The 15,927-nt window shown below is 41.3% G+C and overlaps 2 protein-coding genes across 3 annotated transcripts in view; one reads left to right on the top strand and one right to left on the bottom strand.

Moving 5' to 3' along the window:
- Positions 1–6,872, top strand: part of LOC110985137 (ubiquitin carboxyl-terminal hydrolase 24-like) — a 66,195-nt gene extending 59,323 nt beyond the window's left edge. For both annotated transcript variants that reach the window (XM_022245934.2, XM_022245933.2), the window contains 3 exons: positions 411–549; positions 1,195–1,349; positions 2,033–6,872. In XM_022245934.2, the coding sequence (XP_022101626.2) occupies positions 411–549; positions 1,195–1,349; positions 2,033–2,338 (600 nt within the window). In that variant the 3' untranslated portion in view covers positions 2,339–6,872. The remainder of the gene's footprint in view (positions 1–410; positions 550–1,194; positions 1,350–2,032) is intronic.
- A 1,055-nt stretch (positions 6,873–7,927) lies between these two features.
- LOC110985138 (glutaryl-CoA dehydrogenase, mitochondrial-like) lies at positions 7,928–15,873 on the bottom strand. Its single transcript, XM_022245935.2, has 9 exons — positions 15,584–15,873; positions 14,597–14,773; positions 13,443–13,676; positions 12,970–13,099; positions 12,038–12,260; positions 11,350–11,453; positions 10,895–11,020; positions 9,792–9,952; positions 7,928–9,162 (listed from the first exon to the last, which is right to left on the bottom strand). The coding sequence occupies exons 1-9, from the start codon at positions 15,693–15,695 to the stop codon at positions 9,089–9,091; spliced, it is 1,341 nt and encodes a 446-aa protein (XP_022101627.1). The 5' UTR covers positions 15,696–15,873; the 3' UTR covers positions 7,928–9,088.
- Between the last annotated feature and the right edge of the window lie 54 nt (positions 15,874–15,927).

Here is a 15,927-nt window from a genome sequence, read left to right as displayed (position 1 = left end):
ATGATCCTCCAGAGACTCCCTCGGAATGATAACAGGATTATTCTTGGGGGGAGGGGAAACGTTTCTGTCGAGATTCCCTCTTTAACAAGTCTTTTTTGCGAAACCTGTGAATTTCCAAAATGTGCCACTTCATTTTAGGTGATTTAGTTACAGAGAGTTTGATTTTACAGAGGCACAGATTACGTAACTGTGGTTGGTGCTGACAGATTTGCTAAGCAAATACAGATCACTGGTTTAAATGGGTTACCAGTTTTAAAACAACATAAAGTCACTTGTGTTGCATTTGACTTCTGTGAGGGGTACTTTGTCAAATATGTGGCAAAGGGAAAGATGACAAATCCTGCATGAGTTGCTAGGCTGGTTACATTCAAATGACTAATCTTTGCCTCATTTCTGATTGGTCAATGCAGGGTCAGGTGTCTGCGGCGCCCACCAATGAGCTGAAGCACATCTTGATCCTCTTGCTGGAGCTGTTGATGATGGAGGACCCCCTGCAGGGCAAACGCCTCAAGCTGGCCGTGGAGGGCCACAGCAACAACGGCCTCTTGGGTAAGGCAACGGCGGTCGCGCTCGACTTCTTTAATCATGCCTCCAAGGTTCACTGTACAAAGCAGTCTGGTTTCCATAAACGAGCCCTACCACTGTGGTGAGAAGGAGCAATGGGCCAGACCCAGGCAGATTGTATTTGTCGCTTCTAGGTGGCAAAGCGGCCCCCCTCACTCCTTCAGCATTTTGGTCACGTTCTCATGTGGGAAATTTTGTCCTGAAAACTTTGTTTTCACTGCACTGTGATAGCTTAAGTCTGGTGCCAAATTGTGGCTTTGCAAGGTGAAAAAGACAAGTTTGCATTGATGACTCTTGCTTGTAAGTTGACAATTTGGGCAAAAGGAAAAAATTTCTGAGACAACTGGGTTTTTTTTTCAGTTGTAACAAAGTCCTCAATAACCCCCCCAAAAAATAAAGGTTGTAATACCTTTTCTAAAATGCTACTCTGTTTAATTCCTTAATAAGAAAAAAAAAATTGTAACATGTCCCCATGGGGGCAACATAACCCCTTTCCCCCTGGATTTGCCACTGTCGTGGTGGTGGTGATGGTGGGGGGCTGTTCCTGGTCAGAGCAGATGCTGGAAAGCATTTTGGCCCAGTAGGTTGCATTCACACTGACAAATCCTGATTCTCGTCGCCAACCTGCAGAGATCATCCGTAAGTGCACGTCCACCGACAGCCGTCGGTCCTACCAGTGCATCAAGTTCCTGGTCCACCTGTCCAACAAGTGTCCAATGGCCAAGGAATATCTGATGACCATCTCCGTCCGCTGGCAGTGGGCAGTCAACTGGCTCAAGAAGAAGGTGAAGCCCCTGTCCACGTCTAGTTTTCTGAAAGCTTTCACTCTTTCCGTTCTCTCTGTTTTTTCGTGATAAAAAAAATTCCCCTGCCCTCCATTAAAAAAGGGTGATATTTTTTTCTTGAGGCGTCAAACTATCAAGCATCTCTTTCTGGCAGATTTAAAACATGGACATGGATAAGATTCTATCATTCATATTACAACATCCTCACAAGGTTCTACCATTCTTACTTTTAACATCGCGAAAATATCTCTCTACTTTCTTCGAAACATCTTCAACTTACGAAATGTGGTGTTTTGGGGCAATACTGAACAGAACAGATCTCTCCAGATTAATTACAATTATTTTCACCACCACAAGAAATATACAAGAAATGAGCACAACAGAGTACTAAATTATGCATACAGTTTAAATATGGAATAATTAAATAGCCATTAAGTAGAAAATTTACATATATGAATAATACACCACTCCATGCTATGCTTGATAATCAATATTCATGTACAGTGTACATGTAGGTGCAAAGTTTATGGTAATTCAACTTTCAATAGCCAAGATCTCTTTGTTGTCTCATGTGCTCTCACCATTTCAATTCGAACTCAAAATGGTCTGGTTCAAGGGTCAAACCCTTAAAGCACAGGAAGAAAAGAACAAACAAGTGCTTTTATGCGGCTTCTCCCGTGCAGATGAGCGAGCACTACTGGACACCACAGAACGTCTCCAACGAGTCCAGCACGGGCCGGTCCTTCCAACGCACCATGAGCGCCCAGGACACGCTGGCCGAAGCCACCGCCCTCCTGGACGAGCTCAACACGCGGGACGACGAGGAGGCGGAAGAGGAGGAGGAGTTCGTCGAGGGCGACTCCAACACCAAGATGGAGGTCAACGGGTCATCGGAGGGGTCGGAGGTCAACGGAAACGAAGACAGTTCTGAGTCCTCTAAGACCCTGGTTCAGGACGATGTGGGTGATCTGGATGATATCGATACATAGCAGTTGTCCATTGAAGAACAAGGAGACAGAAGGTTGTCACAGAGGTCAGCGCAGAGGTCAGAGGTCATCACAAGGATTAGAGGTCATTTCAGAAGAAACCAGGCCACTTCCAACTTTCTAAGGCATCTTTGATCGATGTAGTACATTGCAAAAGCATCGCTGGCATTAAGCCTAGCACTGAAGAGGTCCAAGGTCGACGCCTCCAAGGCTGTGATTGTGAGGAAGAATTTAGCCAGACTTGGAGTTGCTCAAGATGTGTAACAAAGTGTTGAGAGCACCCTCTGCCGCCAACATGGCATTTTCACAGTGAACCGGTAATTATCGCCATCCAAACAGACAGCCCCAGAGATGCGATTGCAGTACTGGGTAAGCCAAGGGTAAGCACATCAGTTTTATTCAGATGAAGTACTGTACCTAAACCACAGTCAGAAAGCCTGTCACCGGTACCCAGCAGAATTAATCTCTCCATTAACCAGAAAGCACACTTTGTTTGTTGCCCGGACATTTCTTTTTTTTTCTAGCCAGTTTGGACGCGGAAGTGGACTTTATTTTTATTCAAATGTAGGTTGTAGTGTGTAGAAGCAATAATTGTATGAGGACTGACAGAATACCGTACAGTTGTACATCCATATTTTACTGTTAAGAGTGAACGTCACAGAACAATAAACTTTAATTAATTTTGAATGATCACCGTGTTCAAGGGTTGGGTTTTGATATTTTCAAATTTGTAATTACTCTCAATGTGATTTTTCCTGTCCACCTTCAGTTTTGAAATGTGTGCTAGATGCCTTTGATCCGATTTCATTTCACTCTTTTTTTCTACTTGTCTCATAAAAATGTCAACAAAAATGACAGTACGTAATTCAAGGCAGGGATCTGAAAATGCGATGCCTTTGCACAGAAATACCGGTAAAGCTTGCACTTCAGATATTGTCCAAGGTGTAGGGGATAAGATGACTCCTCGATGAACATCTAACGTCTCTTGTGATTGGACGAAAACCACAAGGAAGAAAATCTGCAGAAGTGTCATCTGTAAATACTAAACTGTGAATGAAAATGCAACAAAACGGGTTGGTATTTTAGATTCTTCACAAAGCTGGAATACTTTGAGAAAAAAAAAAAGATAAACTTGTCAACATAGACACTGCCAATGTTGTAGTCAAGCACTTGTCGAGTACCAAAGTTTTCTGCCAAATATTGAACTGGGTAAGAGGGAATGAAGCTGGAGTACATTAATATTTGATGGTAAATATGCAAAGGTAAGATTGCAAACTAGACATAAGACTTAAGACACTCCCAGTGTTGTAAAATTTAAGTTTTAAAGAGAAAAGTACTCAGAAAGAGCTTGGCCGAGTACTTTTCGAGTACTTTTCGAGTACTTTTGTCCTAAAAGCTTAGTTTTTATTAAACTGTGATAATCTGAAATCATCATTTACTTTGTAATCTTACCTGTGTGCATGTACCATCAAATATATCCATGTACTTTAGCTTTGGTCCCTCCTATAAACTAGTTAAATATTTTGCAGAAAACTTGGTACTGGAAAAGTACTCAACACTGCCACAGTCTAAAAAATTGACAACTTGAGAAAAATATTAATGTACATTTCTACATTTGGACAAGTCTAGTTTATTACAACAAAACATCTAGTTTCTGTACTGAAATAAGATACGTGTACAACGATTTGAACATATAGGACTGCTTTCAACTAGAGGTGTTATTGTATTGATTTTATCAACCTTTGACATTGGTGTTCCATGAGAACTAATCAGATGACAGAGAATTATATGAATAATTCATTATATACAAAAGCACCCAATCTCTTAGGACTAGCTGGTACCCTTTCATCCAATAGCTGCTGGTTTTACCATTGCAATATTTAATTATGCAGGTTCATCAGCTTCCATGTACATGTACAGTAGATTGGAGATTGTGTAGATAACATGTACCGAGGGAGACGTTATTTTAATATATTGAAAAATGCAGATTTTTTTTCCAGTAGTGTGACATCAGTTTCATGTTGATTTTTCATTTTGTCTGGAAAGCTCAAATCGTGAACAATTAAAGTGTCCAGTATTTCCTTCAAGTTTCATGATGCATATGTTACTGTATATGTCACACTTACCATGTCCATGTAAATATATCATGCATAAAGCTTCAGATTATGACATTTCAAATGCTAGTATTTGATTTTAAAAATACATGTACACTCAAAGCCAAGAGATCACGGGTTATTTTACTTTCCCCCGTGTTGTGTCCAGGGCTCCTTTTTTGAAGATTATTATTAAAAAAAAAGAGAGATAACAGAGAGAGACAAAATTTGCTTTGCAAGTTGTCATTGCTAAATAAATTCAGCTGGGAACCAGCTGCAGGCAATACATATGACGCATTAGTTGGTGACCTGTTGTTTCCAAGCAACCCCCTCGAGCCTTTCAAATAGTGAAAATATTGGACTTTGTGAAAATGGTTTTCAAATTTGACATTTTGGTTTGTCTCACGTCCATTTTTCTAAACCCAATCTTTATCATTTCGTATTTTAAAATTTGACGATTGAAGAACAAGAACAGGAAACCTTGGAAGAGGTTTATCACAGCTTTTGAAATCAAGCGAGTATGAAAATGTACACTGTGAATTTGTTTGGAGAGATGTCATCAAGTTATTTTGTTACCGGCACAGCTATAATAGACAAACATTCATCAAGATTTGCAGAGGCTGGGTGTCCTCAAGACCTTGGAGGTCATTTCTGCAAACTTGATTTCAGGCTAATCTTTTTTTTTTTACTTAGTTTCTGTGAAGATCCGAGTACGGCCTGAACTGCACCGTTCAGTTTTCCAGCTGTTACAATTTTTTTTTCCAGGGAAGGTCTGCTCGACCTCTTAAATTTATTAAACAATATCTGTAACATTAATTATTCTGGGCATGTACATAAGTTTTGTACTTTTGATCAAACTCTAATCTGTTTTTTGTTTATGTGGAGAGGTGGTTTTTTTGTGTTTTTATATGCCCAATTTTGAAGGAGTCTGAATTTTCAAATTTTATTGAGGTTGTCGAATATGGTGCTTGTAGCATAACTTGTAAAGTTCCATTTTTTTTGTTCATACAATTTTTTTGTTCAATCAGCTTGCTTATTTAAACTTATGCATGTTGAAGGTTTTAATGGTTCTCGTTATATCAATAAAGTTTTGAGCTTCTCTGTTGATCCTTACATGAAAAAACCTTATGCTGTGGAAGCTTTGGTTGTTTTAGTGAAAACATTACTTGTGTTTCTGTACTCGGTGAAATGATCTCTCAAAAGCAGAGTTCTTTTATACCAGACTTACCCTTTTAAATGTTGTGTCCCTGTGTTTAAGGAAAATTTGCGTGCCAAGTTCCCCTTAAAACAAAATTGATATTAATGGTTTTTTCTCCTGTAAACTAGAGAAATATTTTTACACAGTACACAGGAAAAAGTTTGCCTTACTCCAAACTACTGTATGCACATAGGCGGAATTTCTTTTTAAGAATACAGAAACAATGGAATTGTAATAATTTGTGGTGTGAAAAGAAATGTAGTTTAATGATAAAGAAATATGCATAAATTTGCATACATTTGTAAATATACCTTAGTACTGTTTGGTACAATGCAAGACATGGTTTCACTCGGATTACGACTAGATTTAGCGACCTGTTTTGTCTATATTAAGAAAATACATGTATATGAGTGTTGGTTCCAATCCGGATTGAACCGGTTCAAGGCAGATTCAACCGGTTCAAACTGGCTGTAGTTGAAGAATGTGCATATGGTTTAGTTTCATGGGAAGGTTTCTTATGAGGTAACACTAAAGGCTCATGTTAGTCATTCTTGTACATGTGTATATGTATATTTTAATTATTGATCCAAAAAATGCCTAATACATTTCCAATTTTGTTCAATCGCTTCACAGAATCTAAACTTGCACATTTGCCAAACGAAAAACAGAGTTCCTGAAACCCTTCGTATGCACAACTTGAAATGCATGTATCCATGCTGTGATAAAATAATGCAAAAGACATACTTCGCGAGTTCACACCCATCCAATTGCACTGGATTATTGAACAACAAAAGACCCACAATTGATTGTTACGAAACAGGTGTAACAATGGAAATACAGTCCTTGATACCCTTATTTCCTGTCTGCAGACGTGTTCAAAAAGAAGGTGAACTGTATCGGGCTACCATACAAACAAAAATGACTCTTTTCATTTCTTTTGAGGGGAATGCCGCGTCGTATGGTGAAGCCAGAGGGAAACCGTTGATTTGTTCATTATCTGGGCAATCCTTTCTTTCAGGCCACGATTATTTGTCTACATTGCAAGGAATGTTTTGTCTTGTATCTTGGTACTCGAGGTTGTGGTTAGCACAATGCTACTTCTGGTCATTTGTCACCATAGCGGCAGTTTACATGTGATAACGATTGGAAGAATTGTGAGAAATGGAAACTTTCTAAATGAACTTCACGATATATGTACAGACACGTGCAAGTTTCGAATAAAGTTTAACACTTTGGTCATTTTTAACACTCTGTTGCATTTCTTCTGCCAAGCTTGGTTTTGTGATTTGGTTAGTGCATGTACGTGAAGAATGTAATTGCTTCACTGTCAGAAAGTGATGTTCTTTTTGAAGATAGATATACAAATATGACTTTTTTTTTGGATGTCTTCCATGCTTGTTCTGGTTTATTTTTCACTGCAATGGATTACTTGGATAAATTCCGCAAATAACATAATACACAGTAAACAAGCATGTTGAATTCAGATTGGAAAAAGCAGCTATTTTCCCATAACAAAAATACATTTAAAAATGTCCAATATTTCTTGAAATTCAACTGGTCAAGTGTACATTATGTCCACTCCTTGAGGACTAGATTCACTTCGTTGTAGGTTAACACTGGCCCAAAGAGTTCTGAGGGATTTGCTTTAAACTTTAAGGTTCTTTTTTTACCACTAGTAATGGAAATTGAAGTGTGGAGTTCATCAAATTATCAATTTCCATTCAGGACAAGAGCGGCAACGTGCCTCATTGTTTTGATGTCTACCACTAAAAGTAAACAGCGCCCTCACTGAAGTTCCAAGCATCTTTTCATCACAACACGTTTTCATACTTGAGGCTTAAACATAGCAATGCATATTTGGGTACGACATGATGTCATTAACTACATTTGACGCGATTCAAAGTCACCGACATGGCTACTGCCAAACTTGGCTACAATTTACCATCTGAGGGTTTTCAGTTCCTATGAGATAAATTTCACAACATTTAGAATATACAATAGAATATTGTATATTCTATTGCATAGAATATACAATAGAATAGAATATATTCTAATAGAGAATTAGAATATAGAATACTTATGTACATATCTCACATTTCAATTTCAGGAGGTAACAGGAACATGTACAAAATATAGGGAAAAAAAATATAATGGCATCTGAATATCAGCTTCATCTTCAATAGCAGCACGCTGTTCAGGATACATGTACCTTGCGCATTCTGGGGGGGGGTCGGAAAACTAAGAAATGATGCTGATATGCCCCATTGTTTAAGATAAGGATGAGGTCTTGAAGACAGCAAGGAATTGTATGTTAATTTTTATTGGTTTTGAGTAAATCTGTGTGGAAGAACACACCAACAATGCTAGCTTTTTTTTTTCCCGGCACAAAGATGACAAGGGCAGAGACTTTGGCCTTTTGACTTTTCATTTCAGATTGTCAAACGTAACACAATTGTCACAATGCACTCTCCCACTCGTCTGGAATTCTGGAAGAGTCCCCTCAATATATATATACATAATTAGTTATCACACGAGTGTGAGTTTCAGCTGAGTGGTATACGGGGCACAGACGGGCTACATTATTCTGTGTTCAACGAACGGAAGCGTGATAACCAATTTATCTTCAAGCAAACTTGACACACAGTAAAGATGCTGTAGGGGCCTCTGCATGCAAATGCGCCACCTTTGCATGTAAAGTAAATTTTGCAGTTACACGTTTCGCTTTTAGCATAAAAATAGCACAATGCAACGAGTTAGAACAGCGCATTACGCCCGGTTTGTATGAAGCGTGCAATGGAGTTATATATCACACTGTTGGTTGCTATGGATCAACCAATCAGAATTCAAGTTCGCCTGAAGATAAATATAAAGTTACTTCACGCCGAACTGAGCACCTTTCCTTACAATATGTACTGGCTTGGAATAAAATCCATGAGTATCATATTACAGACACACGCATGAGGACAGTTCAGGGGTCAAATGCTGTAGACATGGCGGCGATGCAATTTGGTAGCAGAAAAAAAAATTTAAAAAACAAAAATTTTAATGGGCATGCCTAATATACAGCCCTGCTTAACAACCGATGTTGCGCTAACAGAGCCTCCCATCTGCTTCACAGACCCCGTGAGCAATAAGCACAGCAAAAGCAAGATTAATTCCAACAGGAAGTTAATTAAATCAGTGACCTTGCAACACAAATCTCCATCCCCATGCAACTACATGTATCGGCATATTCGAGATAGTGCTTAACCAGAGCACGGTTTTCTGCTTAGTAAGCACATTTTTCATGCTAACTGTTTAACAGTGCTAAAAGAATTCTGGCCCTACATATCATCCCCTTGAGGTACGCTGCCCACTTATTTCTGGAGACAAGCTGTCTGCAGGCTTCTATGCCGGTGATATTCACTAAGCACTCGATAGCTTAGCTGCTATGCTCATCACTCAATGCTCGGGCTTCTAAATCTACTTGGGGGGGACAAAGGCTTGGAGTCCCGTGATGCTTCGTCCCAGGATCAGGGCATGGATGTCGTGTGTACCTGCAAAAAGAGAATCCGAGGGAAGACAAAAGTAAGAGTTTAACGACAACTCTTTCCACACTTTTCACATTCATTTGTTCTCTTTACTCTAGATGTACAATACTTGCCATTTTGCAGCACAGTATTGATAAATCTCGAGGAAATATCTCCTTAATTGTTTGCGGTACCCGCTGCTACATTCGATTCAAACCAGCCAGCTGACACCGGCAAGCTCAGTGGTCGAGTGGTTAAGACAGTAAGCAGGAGGTCGTGGGTTCGAGTCCCACCCAAGTACGCTTGGGGTTTTTTTCACAAGCTTTCAGGGGCACACTGAATATATATTGTTAAATACACGTCGGGCAGGGCAAATCCAAAATGAAGAAATATCATCACTTGTGTAAATACCACACTTGTGCAAGATGTTGCAAGTATTCTTGAATCTTACCCATTTATCCAGTTTGGTAAGCTACAATATCCTCCATGCCATCAAGGCAATTAACACGACTCTTTAACCTCAATGAAAGCGTGACTGCAGCTCACCAGGCCAGCACTGATCTCTGGTTTCCTTGGCATGGAATGACTGAGAATATGTCTATTCCTTTTTGAATGGGATGGCAGTCCATCATGTCCAAACCGAACCAGTGTCTCACCTTCGTATGTGTTGACGGCTTCCAGGTTCATGACATGTCGAATGACGTGATACTCGTCCGAGATGCCGTTACCGCCGAGCATGTCTCGTGCCATCCGGGCGATGTCCAGTGCCTTACCGCAGGAGTTGCGCTTGATCATGGAGATCATCTCCGGTGCAATCCTGGCCCAGATACAAAAAGGGGTTCATCGATCAGTCAGATCTGACTAACCACCTCCACCATAGCAAAAATGACAAGGTTCATTAATACTGCACGGCACCTTGATGGTACTCTCCTAATGAGTATATGTGACAAATTTGTGCACATTCATTTGCAAACTCTAACCCAAGCCGAACATGCTCACTACTGCGGGCATTTGATCTAGGTGCCCATTCTACAGAGCACAGAAATCTGCTAAGCGCCAAACAAGTCTGCCCGGCAAAAACAGGTTACTGATCAGAGTGCCATGGATAATACGTCAATTGAGTGTGGTTCCCCTTCATTGTTGATGAGCACCCAACAAATTCCTAAACAAGGTTTTTGTTTAACTGTGCTCAGTTATGACAATTTCCGGGTGGAATTGTATCTTTGGCCGACAGGCTGTCAAGTGTGGAGTTGAGGAGAGAGTTGGAGTGGAGGCGATCGGCATCGGGTTAAGGGGGCATAGGCTGGGGTGGTTGGGTCAAGTGGAGAGAAAGGATTGTACCAACTGGGTCAAGAGGTGCGCAATGTACCAAAGTGTGGGCCCATACTTGTTGGTCGACCACACAAGACATGGCACAGCTCCAAGTCAGATGATAAACGATAAGAGTTGTAGATCTTCAGTCACAAGTCAGTCCACAAGTCAACTCACAAGTCATTTCACAAGTTAAGGCGGAACTAAAGGAATGCCATTCTTTTTAACAGCTTTTGAGTTGACTTCTGGCTGAATGACTAGTGACTGACTTGTGGTGACTTGCAGTGGCTTGTGACTGACTGGGTAGCAACTCTACATGTGATTGCATGAAATCAAAGCAAGGGATGCTGCAGACAGGGCCAGGTGGAGGAGAGCCATAGGGAGAAAGCAGGCCAACCCGGAACGGACTGGATATAACGGCTTGAAAACCGGAGATGATGCGGCTTACTTGTTTTCATCCTTGAGCCGTCCCACCTGCACGCAAGCCTGCAGGCCAATGGATATCTCGGTCAGCATGTCAGCCAGCTTCTTCTGGATAAGTTGGTTCTTGGCGAGCGGGGATCCGAACTGAATCCTGCGCAGAGCAAAGGAGCGAGTTTAAAGTTGGTTACGTTGGTAGCATCTTACTGTAACTCTGTAGTGACTGCAGTGTTTTTTGGAAGTGCAATGTTCGATGCCTGTAGAATTTCCTGAGTCCAAAGTTTGTGTCTTTATTCAAGTGGATATGTCAAAACATTAAACGTGCATACACAAAGTGGTACGTTTTGTGACAACGCCACAACTGCACTATGACACTGGTCAATTAATAAATAACTGTAACATCTCAAAGTGAAACTTCAAGGGACGGACGTCTCCTCCTATTGGCAGATTGCCAAATTTTTCCAAAGCACGACAGATGTGTACCTGTCCAGAGTGTACTGCCGGGCAGTCTCCAAGCAGAACTCGGCTGCACCGAGGGCGCCCCAGGCTATGCCGTACCTGGCATTATTCAGACATCCGAAGGGTCCCTGGAAAAGAAAAGAAAAGACACGAAAGAGCTTAATCCTTCATAATGAAAACAAATAGCACTCACTAGGAACGCTGGGCAATACCCACAAATAATTTCTCACAGCCTGACATGAAAAGGCTCTATCAAGTTACAAAACCAGCCTGAGCCAATAACGTCTACACGGGCAGGGAATTCCTGGCTGTTCATTATCTCTTTCTAGTCTTGTCACTATGGCCAAACGAAACGTTTGTTGCGTTTCCTATAACAATGAAACAGAAAATCAGAGTGAGTAAGATGGGGTTTTTCAGCCCTTTAATTTTTTTTAACTTGGGATGATTTGTTTTTCCCAACATGCGACTGTCAGATTTAAAACTCCCTGGTTGATTGGTTAAAAAATGTCGTAACTTAGAAAGCATATGGTCATGGCTCCAAACAGGAGAGAAAGCCATTTTTTCAGCTGAGCCATTAAAAAATATAAATAAAAAAGACACAGGAATTACATCCAGGGGTCGTCTTCCAGGTGGGGTCAGGTTGCTGGAAACGCAACCTACTTTTTGACTGGCCTAAAAGAGGAGGAATGGCTTTTTTTCTTTGTGTGCTCACCCCCAGCCCTTGGGCGTTGGGCAGCATGTTCTCCTCGGGAATCTCTACATCTTCCATCACGATCTGCCCCGTCGTTGAGGCACGCAGGGAGAACTTGCCCTCGATGGTGGGCGTGGACAGCCCCTTCAACCCTCTCTCCAGCAGGAAGCCCCGGATCCGGCCGCCCTCTGCCTCGTTCTTGCCCCAGACCACGAAGACATCGGCGATGGGGGAATTGGTGATCCTTCGTGCAAATCGGAAAAATAAAAATTCACACCCGATCCAAGGCTTACATTTTGTACCACACTCAGGCAATTCAGCACAAAGGTGAATTCTATCACAGAGCTCAGTGCTATTCACAGGTCGAAATGAAATTAGTTTTCAAAAACCTGGCAAAGAAAATGCAAGGTTACTGTAATGGTTCTACCTATTCCATTTTTTCAAAATTCAATTACGACTTTTTTATTTTGGGGAAAAATTTGTTTTCTTTTATGAAGAACAAAAGCAACGAGTTCATGAATAAAATGACACTTTTTTATGGAATTTTCCACGTGTGCATCCTCGGAGGATGAAGAAATTAAGACATATAAACATGATAAAAGCCAGAGTACGGCTTTTAACTTTTCATGACTTTTCACGGCTTTCACGATTAAATCTTCAATTTTTTTCCTCACAGTTTTCACAGAGTGAAGGGGTTTTTACAGATGAGATGATATTTTAATAATCAGGAGAATGCCTTAATTGCTTTGACGCATAAATAATTGAATACCTCTTTAACTGGATATGCAATACCCCTCAAAAAAATTTTCATTTTTCATCCATGTTTGTCTTCCACAACCCTATGGTATCAGTCAAACAAAGATGCCACAAACAAAACCTGAAATAACACGATAACTGGCAGTTCTGTGAGATGAAAATTTTCCCTTCATTTCTTCGCCTCAATAATTTCTCACCATGACTTGGAGCCATTCAGCGTGTAGCTCTTTCCAGCCGGATTGTACCGCGCTCTCGTTTCCATGCCCGATGGATCACTGCCGTGGTTGGGCTCCGTCAGCCCGAATGCACCAACCAATTCACCAGTTGCTTAAAATGTCAACAAAAAACCCCACTACCTGTAAGTTACGCGATCTGAATAGTTATTGTTTGATGCAATTATAAATAAAGTTTTCAATCTGTCAGTAAGTAAAGTTTGAGTAATCTTAAAACTTTAAAGCTTAAATTCTCAAAATAAGGTTGGCTGGTTCATAGCTTCCAATAAAGCCTAACTCAAGTTAGATGATGAATAGAATGAGTACATGTAGGTGCGGTGTGTGGCTATGGCAGTCCGTCGCCGTCAACGGGCTGAACAAGTTTGAAAAGTGCACAACGTCCCCATAAATTTGATGTAGATACCACAAAAACAAGAAATTACAAACAACTTTCTCACCCAGCTTTGGAAGGTACAGCTGCCGTTGTTCTTCCGTACCATAGGCATGGATGGGGTGCATAACCAGCGACGATTGAACGCTCATGGCCGAACGGTAGGCGGAGTCAACCCTTTCCACCTCCCTGGCGATCAGACCATAGGCAACTGAGGACACACCAGCACACCCATAGCCCTTGATGGTGGGACCGAGAACGCCCAGCGCGCCCATTTCATTCATTATCTCTCGGTGGAAGACTGCATTATGAAACGGGTAGTAATCACAATGTATTCGATTTTCGTTAATTACTGGGACACTTTGAGGTGAACCAAAAGACTCTGACAGGTCTCCATAGCAGGAACGATCACAGACTGTCTCAACCTTCACATGACGGCAAAGAGTTTTAAAGCAGTTGGAGGGAATCACACATTTCAGGCCAAGGTTTGTTGATTAATTGGTCCACTAACTAGGGGAGTTGCACTACTTGGTTCTGAGAGTCCAAAAAAGTGTAATAGTGAAACATGTTATACAAAAAAAAAAATTAAACTGCTTACGGTTTCCAATCTCTAACTACATTCTCTCCTACTCCAACTGACAGCAAAACAGCCTAGCTTTCAAAATTTAATTGCTGAAGTGTAATGCTTCAAATTCAAATCACCTGTCTTTATGGTGCAAAGGCTCGTGAAATATGCTACCCGCTCAGAGAAAATGAGTCGCGAGTCGCAATAAAAAAAGAACCTTGCATCATGGAATCAACGGGAACCCTCAACATTTTCTCACCCAAACAATGTCCAGTTTCTTCAGGATGCCAAACTGAGTGATACATCACAACAAAAAGCCTCTTCTTGTGCCAACAGAAACAAAATTATTAAAGCAAGTAACCTCATGGCTCACTATCACAGAGCAGGTCACGCATTTTGAAAATTTCATAGTCTTAGGAGTGAGCTACGTTGGCATATTGCTCTAGACGTTTTGTTTTGCGAAGATCTAAACTCAGAGTAGATCGTACAGCACAAGACATGAACTAAGTTTCAGTCCTAATTGTGAAGTCCTGAAGCCATGAACATTAGGGCCGGGGTTACTCAAGCTATGATTTTGAAGGGTAGCGACGCCAGTCATAAGCCCATCTTAACCTGGGCTATGTACATTCCTCACAAAGCCCTCCCACCACCTGTACCTTCATTTCTGTTGGCCATCAGGACCCTGGGCATCAGCTTCTCCTGGCAGTAGGCGTTCATCTGATCCCGGACCATCGCCTCCTCTTCCGTCAGGTGACACTCCAGGTTCAGGGCATCCTTCCAGTCGAACTGGACCTTCTCTGGTGGGGCTTGCCGAGCGGCGGCCCGAGGGTCGGCTTGGGGGTGAAACTGGGTCAAAGAGAATACTAGGGACGTGTGGAGGCTATTGACTGCGTGCAAGAGCGATTGAGGGCGCTCTGCTGCTTCTTCATGATGGAGCACCACCTGAGCGAGTGATGATTTGGACCATCTGGTCAGCCATTTTGGAACCAGGCTCTGTGCAACCACCACGTTTGCATTCAATACCTACATGATTGGCCGTCCAACTGATTAACTGTATGGCATCAGTTCAATTGTGGTTGTTTAAAAAACAACTAACGTGTGATGGGTTGATGGCTGACAAACTAATGTCGGGCACAAATGGTTGATGCTGCTAATCAACCAATCTTTGCACGATTTGTTTGTTTGTTACTTTAACCCAATTACCTTTTCTTTCTAATTCACGATTGTGAAAGACTGTTTCAAAATATGGGAAGTTAAGTTGGATCAGCCTATCGATCGGCTAGAGCAATCAGGCAAAGGTAGATTGGCCAAGTATAGCCTTTAGAAGCTAGCCCTTATCTGAGTAACTAAGAAGACCCTGGGTTCCAACTCCAGTGTTCGTCTTTATTTTTTGGTCCCAAAAAATGAACAATTTCTCTTGTTATCTCAAAACTGACTCCAATACGTATTTACAGAGTTTTGCTTTTTTCTGATTCGTGGCTCTAGAGGATTTGGCCTAGTAGTAGGGCTATAACCCTGACACGCCTGAAAAATGTCTGAATGCAGGAGGAACAGGTTTACAAAATAGGGTAACCATGGCCATGGGCCCACTTTGTCCGAACATCACATGCACAAAAGCCAACAAAATGATTTTAAAAGGATACAAATATGTGTCGCAGTTGCCGCAGCTGTCGATGCCGTGCCTTGGAATCGTAGCGACGACAGAGACACAAGCGGTCGCCAGATCTGTCTCGTCACAACGTTGTTCAGAGCCATCGTGTCCCTTGTCAGTTACAAGTGTAACCCTTATATATTAAAGCAGAATATAAATAACCGTGTTTGACAACTTCGCTGATAATTATATCAAAAATTCGAAATGTGAAATGTGTGAAAATGATCAAGGATACACACGATACACATACTTATACTACGTGTTGTATAATTTAGTCTGGTACCTTTAATCGCATTTCGTTTCATATGAGCATGTCGTGTTCCCAAACAATGAAAA

This window comes from Acanthaster planci, linkage group LG12 (genome assembly GCF_054643075.1).
Source record: "Acanthaster planci isolate LZ-2023a linkage group LG12, COTS_SCS, whole genome shotgun sequence".
Taxonomy (NCBI): Eukaryota; Metazoa; Echinodermata; class Asteroidea; order Valvatida; family Acanthasteridae; genus Acanthaster; species Acanthaster planci.
Note: the sequence above shows the minus strand (reverse complement) of the source record. Positions and strands in the feature narration are given on the sequence as shown.